The 17,524-nt window shown below is 43.6% G+C and overlaps 1 protein-coding gene across 1 annotated transcript in view; it reads left to right on the top strand.

Annotated features, from left to right (window-relative positions):
* The window catches only part of GUCY1A2 (guanylate cyclase 1 soluble subunit alpha 2), a 261,115-nt gene that overhangs the window by 232,678 nt on the left and 10,913 nt on the right, over positions 1–17,524 (top strand). Inside the window, exon 7 of the mRNA XM_039520778.1 lies at positions 3,092–3,246. Within this exon, the coding sequence (XP_039376712.1) occupies positions 3,092–3,246 (155 nt within the window). The remainder of the gene's footprint in view (positions 1–3,091; positions 3,247–17,524) is intronic.

Genomic DNA, 17,524 nt, shown 5'->3' with positions numbered 1-17,524 from the left:
TTCATGTTGTCATAGGTTTCCTTCATATGGACTGCATGACCAACTGGAATTGATGGCAAAACATTGCCATTATGCAGTAAAACAGCTTTAAGACTCGTCTCCGATGAATCAATGAACAGTCTCCACTCATCTGGATCGTGAACGATGTTGAGGGCTGCCATCACACCATCGATGTTGTTGCAGGCTACAAGATCACCTTCCATGAAGAAGAATGGGACAAGATCCTTTTGACTGTCACAGAACATGGAAACCCTAACATCACCTGCCAGGAAATTCCACTGCTGTAGTCTGGAGCCCAACAGCTCTGCCTTACTCTTGGGTAATTCCAAATCCCTGACAAGGTCATTCAGTTCACCTTGTGTTATGAGGTGTGGTTCAGAAGAGGAGGATGGGAGAAAATGTGGGTCCTGTGACATTGATGGTTCAGGACCAGAAGTTTCATCCTCTTCCTCTTCCTCATCTGACTCAAGTGAGAATGATTCTGGTGCATCAGGAACCGGCAGTCCTTCTCCGTGGGGTACTGGGCGTATAGCTGATGGAATGTTTGGATAATGCACAGTCCACTTTTTCTTCTTTGACACACCTTTCTCAACTGGAGGCACCATGCAGAAGTAACAATTGCTGGTATGATCTGTTGGCTCTCTCCAAATCATTGGCACTGCAAAAGGCATAGATTTCCTTTTCCTGTTCAACCACTGGCGAAGATTTGTTGCACAAGTGTTGCAGCATATGTGTGGGGCCCACCTCTTGTCCTGATCTCCAATTTTGCAGCCAAAATAAAGGTGATAGGCTTTCTTAACTATAGTGGTTATACTGCGCTTTTGTGATGCAAAAGTTACTTCACCACAAACATAGCAGAAGTTATCTGCACTGTTCACACAAGTACGAGGCATCTCTGCTCACTTTGGCTAAACAGAAATGTGTCCCTTTGCAAAATCAAACACTGACAAATAAGAGAGCACGACACTGTATGATTTCTAGAGCTGATATAGGGCAATTTGTTCAGCAGAGTGATGTAAGCTTCATTATGATTGCATCATCCATGACTTCTAGGAATAACATGATGCAATTCATATCATGTATGACGCAATACCAGCTTCAGATTGCATCATTCATTGTTTTGCCTAAAAAGCAAGTACTGTCCAAACCCATAGATTTATTCATAGATCCAGTCAAAGATGTATTTTAGTCATTTCTGGTTTAAATTGAGATCCCTTCCCTTTATAACTCACTTATCCTCCGCTATTCCCAAGTCAAGGGTCGTATATACTGACACAATAGCATATCTTGAAAACTAGAGCCAATCAACAATTTTAAGCATCATTTTCGTTCTCAGTGACCCAGAATTAGTAAAGTTGGCCTACATTTATTTCAGAAGCATTTTGGCTGTAGAGCAGTGTTATTGGAGTCTTTAAGCTTCAATGGCCATCAAAGAAGGTATTGTCTTTTCTTTTTACCAATCTTGGAAGAGGTGGTTCTCGTCTTCATGAAGTTTGATGAGGGATTGCTGAAGCATTGCCAGATAACTAATTTCCCAATTAATATAAACATTTCTGTACTCAAATGACTTCTTATGTTAGTAACCAGTTATAGCATCAAATGGCCTTGCTGTAGTTGTACATAAAGCATTTTACCATTTACATAACAGTGATATTAGGAGCTGTCAGGAGCTTTGCATTTGGTTAACTTTATTTGCAGATCTGCATTTCACAAAGATTTTTGCTATTTCAATATTTAAGAACTAAACAAAATTTGTAAAATATTTCCAACCATATGTGTTTGTCCTTAAGTTTTAAAATACAAGCAGGGATTTTCCATTGAAAAGAAAAGGGTGGCGATTGTGGTATAGGCTCATTTTATGACTTAAATGTATTGCTCTGATAACAAATTCCTACACTCCTCCTTGCAATCAGGTCTCTTCCTAAAACATGAATGTTTTACATGGTTATAGTCTTGTTATAGCAAGTAAATGTCTATTGAATCTTTTGTTCAAAGCACAAATTTCAATAATAAGTTCATCTTTAAAACATAGCACAACAGAAAGTAGTGCAAAGTTAAAGTAAGGTATACTTTAAAATGCAGCTTTTCTGAATGTGTATGCTTAGGGGCAATAAAAATCCTTATGGCTAAGAAGGAGTTACTTGCTTGTAATTGGGGACAGAAAGCTGAAACCTCCTGGAATGTCTTTGATTGGCTATATGCTTGGTAACACAACTAGCTAAATATAGTATGTACTGTTATATTTCAAGCATCCACGCTATTACATATTTGTAGCTATATCTTAATAGTCAATAAAGGAAGAAACAAGTTTGTAACTATCTTAAAAAAAGTGTTATACTGTAAATATAATTTTTGTATCAATATTGAGATCCTTCCCCTACAGTGTCCTGTAAGTGGTTATATTTTTCATATCAGTAATCCCCTGCATGTAAATTATACTTGGGCTTGGAAGAAATATATAATTTTGATGGATAATATCAAAGTTTATTTTAAAGCATTTTTTTCAATTTTTGTCTATTTTAAATTTTCACAGACATGGGAAATTATGGGTGAGTTAGACAATGGGAGCATCAAACAATAATTAAGAACAGTAGACACTGAGATTCCAAAAGTTAATGCTTTAGAACTGTTAAAAACACAAACTGTCAACATCATATGTCAAAATACACAAAGTATCCTTAAATAAAACTTTAATAGGGTCTCAAGCAGCATTTTTCTTTCTTCACCTATCTGTAAATGTATATTATCATCAACAGAAATATTTTTGTTGGCTTGTGTGTGTGTGTGTGTGTGTGCATGTGCATACGCGCGCGTGAACGCAGCAAAATTGACATTTACCGATTTAAAAGTCTTCTCTTTCTAGACGTAGTTATATTGCAAAGGTGCATTCATCCCCTTTACTTTTTAATTCTGTCTGTATTGCATGGGAAGAGCCCGCTGTTTTCCCCACAGTTTATCATCTGTTTAAATTGGTTCTTGGGAATGGCCTGGGCAAGTACTTAAAAGTCCTCTGACTACATTAGCAATGGATAGAGCTACAGAAGTTACTAACACAGGTTGTTGAGTTATTTTTTTGTTGTTTTTTCCCCAGATGAGGATAGGAATTCATTCAGGATCAGTTCTGGCTGGAGTTGTTGGTGTGAGAATGCCACGTTATTGTCTCTTTGGAAACAACGTCACTCTGGCAAGCAAGTTTGAGTCAGGAAGTCATCCACGTCGCATCAATGTCAGTCCAACCACATACCAGTAAGTGCTGCTAGTCTTTCTGGGTTGCTTTGATTTCAGCCCTGGTTTTTGAGTGAAATCTTGTGATACATCCTGCAGCCTCCACCCCCTCCAGGGCAGCTGCAAAATTCCCACCAAATGAAATGAGTGAAACACTGGGAGAGGCTGGGAAGGAGCATTCCACAGGCCCTTTTCACTGCTACAGGACATACTGCTCAGAGCTAAGAGTGAGCTGTTGGCAGGCCAAAGGAATGGTAGGGAAATGGCCAGTAAATCCATATACCAGCTAGCCCAAAATAACATGTAAGTGGGCAATGTCTACCCTACCTCCCCCATACCATGTACTCCATGGATATTGTTAGTTTTTGGCCGAGGGTTCTGTTCCTCACTCTTATGTGGACTTGATGTAGGAAGGTGCTATTCCAATGGCTTGAGAGTATGTTTAATTTTACTGATGAGGCTGAGATTTCAGAGTTCTATGTATAGTTGGAGGAAAATGTATTATTTAGCACTGTCAAGAGGCACTCAATAAAAAAACATTTTGATAATGCAAGAAAAAGATAGAAAATGGCAAAGCGTTCTTATTGCTAACCCTCTGGAGAAATTATGCAAATTCTCATAACCTGATTTAATCAAAAGTACTCTGAAACAGCTGGCCTAAAGAAAAGTTCCTTTAATTGTTCAAATTTGACAGATTGACTATAAGAATTTCTGCAGCTTGATTAGTTCTAACATGCTCATTTCTTTGTCAAGAGATCTATATCTCTCTTGTTCTTCTACATTATTTGTCGTGTGAAGTAATTTTCTGAAGCATAGCTTTGCCCAGGCTTCAGCATTTAGCTGAATGCTGTAATACTGTAAACCACCAATCAAGCCATGCTGGGTTTTTTTTTTCAGTCGTGCATTTCCATATTTATTTTTCCTGTACCTATCTATGTAAATTAAAGTTTTAAATGGAATTTCTTCATCCAAGACTTGAAGCTTCTGATATGCTAAAATATAAAGCAGTGGGAAACTAAAGTTAAAAAGTAATTACAACTGGTGAATGAAATGACATTCATCTGGAGAATGCATTTATGTCAGATAAAACTTACACAACAGAAGATGTGCAGTTACTTGAGTAAGAGGCAGACATTCTGAACAGATTTTTGATCATGAAGTACCCAGCGGTGGCTTCAGACAGTTGCATGGTGATAGAGAAGAAGAACCGGGACCCAAACTAATCTTAAGTAGGGCAAAACTCTGCACATTATTTTAAATTAAAATTAGAAATTCTCTCTTCTCTTTAAAAATATCGGAACCTAGCATCTTGACCTCAGTGTAATCAAAACATAAAAAGTCTTTTCAGGGTGTTTTCCTGGTTCCTGGGCTTAATGACCCCTAGGTGCGGTTACTTTATCCTTCAGTGAATGAACTCCCACAGAAGTCAGTGGGTGAAAGTCGCCCCTGTTTAGACTAGCACAAGGTCTTTGCAGCACTTAAATGCGCCTTCAGCCATTTTTGAAGACTTTTTGCCCTCTATTGCTGAAGGGTGTCTCCATTCCCATCTGTCCTATTGCTGGTTCTGGAAGTCCTGTCCGTGTGAGAGAGATCTTTGAAGAAGTGAGAGACTTTGATGTGAGTTACACAAATATAAACCTGGAAGGCTGGAATTCTGCTGAAATCAGTGGCCATTGTGCCAGTTGACATTGATGTTATTGAGAGAAGAATTTGGCCCTTAGAGGAAATCCAGCCAGGAAAGGTAGATATGTTTTTTGTGAGTCCGATGAAAGCTCAGTTCAGAAGTAACCTACTTAGACCATTCATAGAATGTTAGAACTCTTACCTTTTAAAGGGCCAGTACTGTTCCTAGTGGTTTCAGTAGCCATTCTGTTATTTCTTAGGCTAATGTTTCACTAATGCAGCCAGACTATGGGACTGGAGAAAGGATCCTGGGATGTGTAGTATCTGCTTTGCATCATGCTACCTTTAAAGCCAATTTAACTAGCCCTGGGAGGATTGCCCCTGTGTGTGATCTCCCGGTAGTATAGGCTGATGTAAAAGCTCTTACATCATCTTCCACTGTGCCTCAAGTGAGGGGTGTAGCTACAGTAACAGGCAGGGCCGGCTCCAGATTTTTTGCTGCCCCAAGTGGCGAAGCGGAACAAAATATATATATATATATATATATATATAAAGCCGATCGGCAGCACCTCAATCACACCACTTCATTCTTCTGCGGCAATTCGGCAGCGGGTCCTTTGCTCCCTCTCTTCCTCTTGGGTGGCAGCTCAAAGAGGATGAGAGGGACTGAGGGACCCGCCGCCAAATTGCTGCCGAAGACCCGGACGTGCCGCCCCTTTCCATTGGCTGCCCTAAGCACCTGCTTCCTTCACTGGTGCCTGGAGTCAGCCCTTGTAACAGCGATACGGCCATGTCTTCCTACAACCCTACCAGTCTCCTGCTGCCAATTCGATGCTTGAGCTAATTGGCTGCTTGCATGACACAGAATAGCTTCTAGGCTACTGTAAGGTATTTTGGGGGCACAACCCTGGAAACAGCCACCCAGGATTGGAGGAGCACAAAAGTGAGCGTTGCACCACCTGTGAATCCCCTAGGTTGTATCACTAGCACTTTGGCCAAAGGGCTCTAAAATTTGTCTCCATTCTGTGCAGTCCCAGGAAATATAATTCAAGTGTTTTTATTAATCCATATTTATTTGCTCAATCCTATTCTCACTTCAGTCAACTGGAAAACTCCCATTGACTTTAACAGAATGGGCCAATATAGCAATTACCCCTGCTCCTCCCACCCCTCTCTCTGTCCCTCCCAAAATTAACCTAACAAGGAAATTATAGCCTTACATTTTCAAGGTTTTGACAGTGGCAGGAAAGAAGGTCTCTTCCATTCATGTGTCTGAGACTGAGTTTCAAATGATTGAAAATGTATAGCTTCTGACTCACTTTATAACCTACTCATTCCAGGGGATAAAAGAAACACATGCTACAAACACGTGCCTTCCTAAACACATGCCACTGAGCTATGAAACTAAAATAATTGCTTATATTAGGGTTAATATCCACAGTTTTTTTAAATGGCATGAATAATGATGATTTTGCTGAACAGAATTAATTCCTTTTCCTTACAACACCCATGGTGAGAAGAAAACAAGAAGTTCACTTAATTGCCTTGACATCTGAAAATCATTCTTAATACCCAAATCTCTTTCCCTTTGCTAGTTTGTGGAGGATGCCTGGGTTTTGTTTTTAGATTAGCCCTCGGAAACCACCCCATTCTAAACATCTGAGTGGCTCTCAGAGGATTTGAAAGGTCTTGGGGACCAGATTGCCTTTTTCTTCTTTCGCATTGGGGAGGCAACCCCTGTATCCTGACAAGAATGTGAAGGGCACTCCACAAGGGGAAGTTTTTCCTCCTCCACAGCCTTCTCACAAGGACTTTTACATGAGAGGGTTGATTTGGCTTGTTGTTTGATTTGCCTTGATATCTATGAAGATAATGCCAAAAATTAACCCACAGGATTCTACAGGACTCACCCTTACTTCACTGAGCATATAAACTGGCTTGTGTGTTCCTCATGTTGGAAAAGTATAGCCTACCCATTGAACTTATGCTTGTCTTATTTCATAGGTACATGTTCTATTTCTATAAAATATTTTATGTTTATTTTTGCATTTATTATAAAATACAGTATTATATTAACATTTATGGCAGCAGACAAATGTCAACACAATAAGTGTTAAATATTTAGCATATATGTTCTGCAAAATACATACAATGAAAATTAAAAGAAATACATTATCTACTAATTTCTAACCTAGTTAAACGTTTGACATGCTACTAGGAACCATATTTTGTTGTATATTTAGTCACTTTAACACCATTTCGTGTGCTGTTGCACACAGTACAAATAATGAAGGGTAATTAAAATAAGAACATAAGAATGGCCATATTGGTCGGACCAGTGGTCCATCTAGCCCAGTATCCTTTCTTCCAACAGTGGCCAATGCCAGATGCTTCAGAGGGAGTGAACAGAGCAGGGCAATTATAAAGTGATCCAGTCCAAGTACATTTGGCAGTCAGAGGCTTAGGGACACCGAGAGCATGGGATTGGCTAATAGCCACTGAAGGACCTATCCTCCAGGAACTTATCTAATTCTTTTTAAAACCTAGCTAACCTTTTGATCTTTGCACCATCCCCCTGCAACAAGTTCCACAGGTTGACTGTGTGTCATGTGAAGAAGTATTTCCTTTTGTTTGTTTTCAACCTGCTGCCTATTAATTTCATGGGGTGACCCCTGGTTCTTGTGTTATGTCAATGAGTAAATAACACTTCCTTATTCACTTTCTCCACACCAGTCATGATTTTATAGACCTCTGTCATATCCCCCGTTACCTAACTCTTTTCCATGCTGAACAGTCCCTGTCTTTTTAATCTCTCCTCTTAATGGAAGTTCTTCTATCCCCCTAATTGTTTTTGTTGCCCTCCGGCATGGAGCAAGGTTCCCTAACCGTGGGACAAATCCCGGTACCTGCGGTGCCACCTACAGCATCAGCACCGAAACCTGTCCCATGGCCCCAGGCACAGTGGCTGGGGTCATGGTACCCATGGAACCCTTGGGGGTTCACCCAACCCTCCCAGGCTGCCCGGTCAGCATTGGGAGCCTTGGAGAGGCCAGCCGCCTCAGTATCCTGTTCCCCTCCAGGGCTCGAGACTTCAGTGTGTAAGACCCCACAGGTCCAGGAGGACCCAGGAGAGCAATCTGCTGGAACAGTGGAAGTAGAGGTCCCCGCAGCACCAGCATCGTCCTAGTTCTCACCAGATGAGGCTATCCAGGGCCCCCCACACCCAGTTCTTCAAGATGACGCCAAAGCACATCAGGAACTTTTGAAGAGGGTTGCATCCAACCTGGGGCTTCAGGCAGAGGAACTGGAAGAGCCTTTGGACTCCCTGTTTGACATCCTCTGCTCCTCAGCTCCTGCCAGTGTGGCCCTACCCCTTCAAGAAGGGGTTTCCAAAATCACTAATGCCCTGTGGCAGACCCCCTCTTCCATGGCCCCTGTCTCTAAGAGGGGCAAATGCAAGTATTTTGTGCCAACCAAGGGGCATGAGTACTTATACTCCCACCCTGCCCCCATTTCCCTTCTGGCAGAGGCAGTTAACCACAAAGAGAGGGAAAGACAACCCAGGGCCACCGCTAAAAATAAAGACTTGAGGAGGATGGATCTCTTTGGACATAAGATTTATTCATCTTCCAGCCTTCAGCTGAGAGTGGCCAATCACAAAGCTGTCCTTGGCTGATATGACTTTAATATGTGGCAAGCAATGGCCAAGTTTGAAGGGTCACTCCCGAGGTTTCAAGAAGGAGTTCCGAGTGATCCTCGATGAGGGCACAACCGCAGCCAGGGCCACGCTCCAGGCAGCATCAGACGCCGCTGATGCTGCTGCCAGCACCAGGGCTTCTACTATCTCCATGTGGCGACCCTCCTGGCTGCTCCTCTCTGCGTTGACCTCTGAGGCTCAGCAGTCAATGCAGGACTTGCCCTTTGAAGGCCGAACCCTATTTGTGGAGCAAACAGACAGCAAGTTGCATGGCCTCAAGGACTCCCGCACCACCCTGAAAACCCTGGGCCTCTATGTTCCAGCCCCGACACGTAAGCAATTCAAACTGCAGCAGCCTCAGGGCCAGGGAAGCGAGCCTCAGCAGGACCAGCCCCATAAACAAGCCCAGGGCTACAAGTGCCATCTGAACCACCTGCCTCCACCTTCAGCCCAATCGGGCTCGACCCGTGCCAAGCAAGGGGCCAAATGGTCACATTGAGGGTGTGCCTGAGGGTGACCTACCAGACTATTCCCCGGATCCATCTGTCACTGTTCTCCAACCGCCTTTCTCTTTTCCTCCCGGTTTGGACCGCTATAACCTTGAACTGATGGGTCCTCAGCACAGTGGAACAGGGTTATACCCTCCAGTTCCTTTCTACCTCTCCTTTCCTTCCCGCCTTCCCCATCCCTCTTCAGGGACCCCTCTCACAAGAGTCTCCTCACGCAGGAGGTAAAGGAGTTGCTACAGCTGGGGGCGGTGGAGGAAGTTCCTCTCAAATACCAGAACAAGGGGTTCTATTCCCGGTACTTTTAAATCCCAAAGGCCAAGGGAAGTCTACAGCCTATACTGGACCTGCAAGACCTCAACAAGTACCAAAAGAAGTTAAAGTTCTGCATGGCTTCCCTGGCTTCTATCTAATATCCCCTCCCTGGATCCGGGAGATTGGTATGCCCCTCTCGTTTTGAAGGATGCATACTTCCACATAGTGATCTTTCAAGGACACAGACGCTTCCTCCAGTTTACAGTGGGGCTCCACCACTACCAGTTTATGATCCTCCTGTTTGGCCTGGTGACAGTACCAAGAGTGTTTGCCAAGTGCATGTCAGTAGTAGCAGCTTTCCTCAGGTGCCGGGGTATCCAGATCTACCCATACCTCACCGACTGGCTCCACAAGGGCAGCTCCAGGTCTCAAGTCCAAAGGGATGTTGCGGTGCTTCAAGCCACGTGCTGCTCTCTGGGCTTATTGGTAAACAACAAAAAGTCGATGTTAGTGCAGTGCAGAGGATAGAGTTCATCGGAGCGGTCCTTGACTCGACCTGCGCCAGAACATTCCTGCCACTGGAAAGGTTCCATGCATTGACGAACCTCATCACAGAAGTCTCCGTGTTCCCTTTGACTACAGCCAGGGTTTGTCTGCACCTGCTGGGTCACATGGCAGCATGCACTTAGATGACCCGTGATGCCAGTGTCCGAATGCAACCCCTGCAACAATGGCTGGGGATGGTCTATTCCCAGTCCCGAGCCCCCCGGAAAAGATTATTCCCCAGGCAATACTCACCTTGCTGTGATGGTGGACTGACTGCAGGACAGTCCTTGAGGGGGTTCTGTTCAACAACCCCCCTCACTCCATCAAGTTGATGTCCGACACCTTGGACCTCGGCTGGGGTGTGCACCTCGGCGACCTCTAGATACAGGGAATGTGGTCCCCCGGGGAAGCAAAGTTGCACATAAACGTCAAAGAGCTCTTAGCAGTCTGGCTGGTTTGCGGATTCTTCCTGACACACCTGTCGGTCAAGGTGGTATGAGTCCTGACAGACAACACAGCCTCAGTTTTCTACATCAACAGGCAAGGGGGAGCGCACTCGTCAGCTCTCTGTCAAGAGGCGTTCCATCTGTGGGACTTCTGCATCAGGCATGACATCCATCTGGAAGCTTGTCACCCGTATTCACCCACGAAAACTCATGCTCCAAAACGTCTGTTAGTCTATAAGGTGCCACAGGACTCTTTGCTGCTTTTACAGATCCAGACTAACATGGCTACCCCTCTGATACTAAGAATACGCTGGCAGACCAGCTCAGCAGGGACTTCTCCTCTCACCACGAGTGGTCACTCCATCCAGAGGTAGCCTGCATGATCTTCCAAAGGTGGAGAACTCCCCAAGTGGACCTGTTCACTACCAGACAGATCAGGAAATGCCACTGGTTTTGTTCTTGGCAAGGTCTGAGCAAGGGCTCTCTCTCTGATGCCTGCCTTCCGGTTATGTTCAGGGAGCCTGATATACGTGTTCCCTCCGATTCTGTTCATCAGCAGGGTTCTGGCAAAGATCAAGAGAGACAAAGCGCAGGTTGTCATTATCGCCCCAGCATGGTCTCGCCAACACTGGTTCGGCACGCTCGTGAACTTGTCAACGGCCCCTCCCTGGCCCCTGCCCAACCTCCTGGACCTGCTGTGACAGGACCATGGTTGGCTCCTACACCACGATCTCAAGTTCCTCCACCTCTCAATGTGGATGCTGTGTGGTTAAACCCAGAGGAGTGGGCCTGTTCGGAAGGAGTCCAACAGGTCCTCCTGGGGAGTAGGAAGCCCTCAACTAGATTAACTTACCTGGCCAAGTGGACAAGGTTTTCCCACTGGGCATCTGAACGTGGCATCTTTCCCTCGTGTTCTTCCATACAGGCTGTCCTGGACTACCTGCTTCATTTGAGGAACTAGGGCCTAGCACACTCTTGCATTAGCGGGCATTTTATGGCCATCTCTGCTTTTTATCTGCCAATCCAAGGACAGATGGTGTTTTCCCATGACATGATGGTAAGATTCCTAAGAGGGCTTGAGAGACTCTTCCTGCAGGTGCGGGCTCCTGTCCCACAGTGGGATCTTAACTTGGTCCTGTCTAGGCTCACCGGCCCACCCTTTGAACCGCTGGGTTCCTGCTCCCTTTCCCAGCTGTCATGGAAGGTCGCATTCCTGGTGGTAGTGATGTCAGCGAGACGAGTCTCTGAATTTACAGCCTTGACCTCAGAACCGCCGTACATGGTCTTCTACAAAGACAAGGTTCAGCTGCGGCCCCACTGGTCTTCCTGCCAAAGGTGGTATCCACTTTCCATATGAACCAGGACATCTTCCTCCCAACGTTCTGTCCCAAACGGCACAAGACCAGTGAAGAGAGATGTCTTCATGCCCTAGATATCTGGAGGGCCTTGGCTTTTTATTTAGAACGTACCAAGCCTTTCTGTAAATCAGCTTAGCTCTTCATCGCTACAGCAGATAGGATGAAGGGCCTTCCGGTGTCCTCACCGAGGATTTCCAATTGGATCATCTCGTGCATAAGGACCTGTTAGGACCTGGCGGGTGTTCCGCCACCACCGATTGTCAGAGACCACTCAACAAGAGTGCAGGCATCTTCGGCGACCTTCCTGGCGCACATCCCTATCCAGGACATCTGTAGAGCCACAACGTGGTCCTTTGTCCACACGTTCATGGCTTATTATGCCATCACTCGGCAGGCCAGAGATGATGCTGAGTTCAGCAGAGCTGTGTTGCAATCTACACATCCGTGAACTCCTGCCCACCTCCAGGGGTACTGCTTTGGAGTCACCTAATATGGAATGCACATGAGCAAGCACTCGAAGAAGAAATGGCACTTACCTTTTCCGTAACTCGTGTTCTTCGAGATGTGTTGCTCATGTCCATTCCACAACCCACCCTCTTACCCCACTGCAGGGGCGGCTCTAGGCACCAGCAAAACAAGCTGGTGCCTAGGACGGCAAAATCTAGGGGGCGTCCCCTGCGGCCGGGGGGGACCTGCCGCAGTCATGTCTGCGGGAGGTCCACCGGAGCCCCGGGACGACTGGACCTGCCGCAGGCATGACTGCGGAGGGGGCGCTCGTCCCGCGGCTCGGCTGGACCTCCCGCAGGCATGACTGCGGCAGCTCAAGCGGAGCCGCCGGACTCGCGAACCGTCCGCAGCCACGGGAGGTCCAGCCGAGCCACGCGGGACCACCAGTCCCTCTGCAGTCATGCCCGCGGGAGGTCCGCTGCTCCCGCGGCTCAGGGGCGCCTCCCCCGCATGACTGCTTGGGGCGGCCAAAAACGTAGAGCCGCCCCTGCCCCACTGTCAGAGTTTCTGGCAAGAAGGAACTGAGGGTGGGGGGAGTCAGCGGCGCCCATTATACTGCACCATGTGGGCACCACTCCAGGGGGCACTAGAGCCGTTCTCCTATGGATACTGCTGAGAGAAACTTCTGGAACTGGTGCATGTGGCGAGCATACACATGCCTAATATGGAATGGAGATGAGCAACACATCTCAAAGAACACCAGTTACAGAAAAAGTAACTGTCTTTTCCTCAGAGTTGGCACCTAAATATTGACAAGAAAGATAGCTTTATCCTCTAAATCAGAAATAGTTAAAGTTTCATTTAATTTTTTGCTCTACTTATACAGAACTTTGTCTTGCCTAGTAATGCCACTCTTCTGTCTGGAATAAGGAATAAACAACATATTTTAAGAAGCAAAAGTTTTGAAGCCATAAGGCCAGATCCTCAGCTAATGTAAATCATCATAGCAAAGGGTAATGATTAATTCCAGTAGAGATATGCCCAGCTTACACTAGCATAAAACTCTGGCCCTCAGTATAACTTCTCTGATGGAAATGTGGAGCTATTTCTTAAGAGTTGCTGTTCTGTCTTCCCAATTGTTGATAAACATATTAGTATTAGACATGCAAAGCTCAGTGATAAAAATGCGTATCTAGAAAACCTGAACAAGATGTTAGGCACATTTTAATATATTTATGTGAAAACCACTTGATATTTTAAGAGAAAAGGCTACTCCTACAATACCTGTGCGCTCTTTTTATGGCAATGCAAAAAGGAAGTGGGGCTGGAATCTAAAAACCCATGGTTATCTTTTCATTGGATTCAGCAGCACTCTGTGCAGCTCTTCACTTCACTCATATGAAGAGCCTTTTTTCAGGATACATGCAAGTGTCCTAACTTTAATCTGTTGTTGTATTAAATTCAGAGCTTCCTTTATCCATGTAGTGCTTTTGCAAACTGTCTGGTGCCTGCTTACCTGATCTCACCTGCTTCTTCCTAGCGCTATAAACAGGCCACCAGAAAACAGCAGAAAAATGTCCTCTGAATTGTCGGGATTTTATCCCTTTATTTCAGAAAGCTGAAGAAAAATTATCTGAAAACTCTTTGACATTTTATTACCATTGTTTTGTTATTAAATAGGCCATAAGAACTATTCTAGCTTTCCAGGAATCCAGTTTTTTTGGTTGAAAAGAGTCAATTTTCTTTCAGCTTTGACTGTTGTCCTTCTCCTTTAAGATGTCCTGGGGTGAAGTTTGCTCATAGCTGGTTTAACTCTTTTCAATACATTGCCATTTTGATGGGTGCATTGAGCCTCTAAAAGGGTCAGCCTTGCTTGGAAAAGATGTATCTTGGCTCCTTCCCCCAGTAGACGTTTAAAATAACTCCTCGAATTAGGGTTTTGCACACTGAAGTAAAGCCTGAGAATCCAGAGATGACATTTTGTCTCTATTGAAGCCAATGGCAAAACTCTCATTCACTTCAATGGGAACAGGATTTCACCCCATGTCCTCATAGTGTCTGGGATAACCTCGTAGTTCTGAACATGATATACATCTGCCCAAATTTTTCGAAGGAGAAAGGGGATAAAGTTCCAGGGTGAGCTCCATGGTGGTTACTCATGATGGCTATAGTGCACAGCATGATGTAGGAAAAAAATAATAACAAATATGTGCTTAATGGATAAAAACAATCAGTAGAACGCTTTCAACAAGTTTCTTCTAGGCCTCTCAAAAGAACTGGGTTTACCAGAGGGATTTCAGAGAGAAGAGTGAGCTATAGCTCACTTAAGAAAGATTTTCCACACGTAGCAGTTAGTGTGGAGGACAGTTAGACAATGGTTTGGAAGAAGTCGACAAATGGAATATCACTGAGAGTTGAAGGGATAGTGAGTGATACAAAAAGAATTGATGGCAGATAAGTTGGAAGGGGCAGAGCTATGCAGGGCCCTAAGAACTTGAACTTAATATACTAATACCAGTAATAATAATAATAATAATAATCCAGTATGGTTGTGAATAACTTTCTGTTTAATAGGATCTGCATGTGCAAATCATAAAACGGGAGACACCTTTAGTGCTGACATTACATCACATCAGATACTTCCATTCTTGCTATATTGCTGTGTTGATGAATGTACCTAATATTTTTATTGTTGTTTAAAAAAGTAGTTCTTTAAAAAAACAAACAGAAAATGGTATGAAAATGAACTGGGTTTTCATCTTTGTCAGTTAAAACTACCGACATTCCTCATTAGGTATTTGTAACTTCCTGTGCCCCGCTATGGAGGTTCTGCCCCACTTTTTTGTGCTTATGAAGCAGTTGAGTACTGACAATGTGTCTAATGCTCTTCAGCTTCCAAATGATAATATGACATTGTATAATATAAACAGTCATCAGCTCCCAAAATATAATCACATTTTTAAAAGGCCTCTATTGGCTTCAGGTGTTTCCTTTTGAGTCCATAATCTGTCTGTGTAAGAACCAGAGTTAAAAAATATAAATATAACATTTGCTGTTGCCTAGCAACAACAGCGAACCTTGGGCAGCCTTGCTCCAATTAGACCCGTCTGGAAAGAACTCAAAGATGTAAGACAGCAGGACTCAACAAACGTTGCCTTTGAATCTATTGGGGATGAAAGCTCATTTCTGCTCAAAATATCTTGTTCTCTCGCTTTTGTCTCAGTTAGGCCTTTCAAAATGTTCTGAAGGGCTGAAGACCCCAGTTTGATCTGAATCCCTGACCATCACCAATAGGTCCTGATTGGAAACACTGGGACAGCTCCAGCAGACCTCCCAGTGTAATCAGTAGGGATTGCTTAGGGAGTACAGGACACAAGTGTTTGTCTACATCAGGGTTAGAAAAGTTATTGAAGGAAAATAACACAGTCCTCTGTTCCTTCAATAAACTATCTAGTTTGGGCTCATTCCTTAATATCGCTTGGATGAATAAAAACTCCCTGTTTTCCATACTCTGGAAGGAAACACAATCTGTGGTTTCATGGATCCCTTCTGCAGCATGTAAAATAGATTAATTCTATTTTTATTTATTGTTTACAGCCTTAATGTGTTGTTTGTTTACATAATACTATAATATACCTACCTTTATCCTGTCTAATTATATTACCATAAAATGCCTTTCCTCCGGGGATCTCAAAGCATTTAACAAAAGAAGGTAAGCATCATTATTCCTATTTTACAGATTACTGCATTTAAAAATAATTACCTTTTGCCCCCTCCTTTCTTCTGCACCGCTTTCCCCAACCCACGCATATACACCCATTATGAAAAAGGCCTGCAGAATTTATTAGAAATCTTATAATTTTTATAAACTTTTTAACCATCCTATAGAATTTTATATAAAATAATCCATGCTATAAATATTTAAAGAAAGTGTGGAAAGGATATATTTATCTCCTAAACTATATAGGCTTGTAGAGAAATTTGAATAGAAGCCAGATTCATGTCTGTAGGACTCTATTGATTTATTTAATCTCTACTAAATTCTGTAGAATTGTTTACCACAAAGCTCTCTCTGCTGAATGATCAGGCACTTTGAGGATTCTTTCAAGAGCTTTTCAGGTTAATCAAATGCTATTTCTGGTAGCTTTTACAGTATTCTTTAGTTTTACATCTATCAGTTCCTCAAGATGGTGCATGTACTGTGTTCTGAGATATTGCCAAGCTGTTATACTTTTTTTCTAATGCTCTAAAGCAGACAGCAGACCTACTAGCTGCTGAGTCACAGTGTATAGGAACAGCAGGATCCTCCTCACCAGATTAATGGAAAATACAAATAGTAATATTGCAAAGCCAGAGGTGGGCATTTATCAGGTGCTATGCTGCACTCCAGGTGATGTACATTCTGTCCTATAACAAAAGCAAAGCACAGGACACTGTCCCTTTTGGAAATATGTTACAGTTGAGCTGGAAGAAGGAAAAATACCAAGACCATTGCATCAGTGCCTAAACCATAGGGTAAAATGTCAAAAGAATTAGAACCAGATATCCTTAGCTCAGTATAAGTCTTCCGAATCCAAAGAATCTTTCCACAATAAATACAAATTGTAGTACGAAGCCAAAGTCACTAAAATTTTGGACAAAATGGATCCATTCTGGACATTACAAAAGCAAATTAACAGTTGTACTTTAGAAATACTTCTGGCTGGTTACTGTAATGATCTGTCACTTGAATTCATATTGGAACAAGGACTTGCCATGTTGTATCAGACCAGTCATCCGTGTAGTACAGTATCCTGTCTGTCAGTGACGAATACCAGATGCTACAGAGGAAGGCATAAGAAACGAGGGGTGGACAGTTTGAGGACAGCCTGTTCACAGAAGAAGCTTTATTTATAATCACATCAGATAGCAGCAGGATATGTGCATGTATACATACATGTGTATATTGATCCTATACAATTTACAGAATGATCTATTCATCTGGCTAATGAAATACAAAAAAAGCCCCATTAAAAGAACATTATTAGGGTTTCAGAGTCAAGCACTCAAAAGTTAGGAAATGCCAGGATTAAGGTTGGGGCTTCTAGATCCACAGCGCAAACCTCTACCAATTGAGCAACTGGTAGCAGCAGTAGGTTTTTACGCTCCATGTGAATTTCAATAATTTTCTAGGTGCCTAAAAGTTAGGTGTAACACCTAACTCCTTTTTGCGCATTCAGGCCTCAGGCTTTTGAAAACCCCACTAGGCACCTAATTCCCATTGATTTCAGTGGGAGTTGTGCACCTAGGAATTTTTGAAACTCCTATTGCATGGCTGTCTGCATCACTAGATGTCTAAGTATCTTTAAATATCTGGCCCTTGGGTACTTTTGAACATTTTACCCTAGATCAGTTTGAGCTGTCATGTTGCTCCCCCTTCAT

Source organism: Mauremys reevesii, linkage group 1 (genome assembly GCF_016161935.1).
Source record: "Mauremys reevesii isolate NIE-2019 linkage group 1, ASM1616193v1, whole genome shotgun sequence".
Lineage (NCBI taxonomy): Eukaryota > Metazoa > Chordata > Testudines > Geoemydidae > Mauremys > Mauremys reevesii.
The sequence above is the reverse complement of the archived record's forward strand: the minus strand, read 5'-3'. Positions and strand labels throughout refer to the sequence as shown.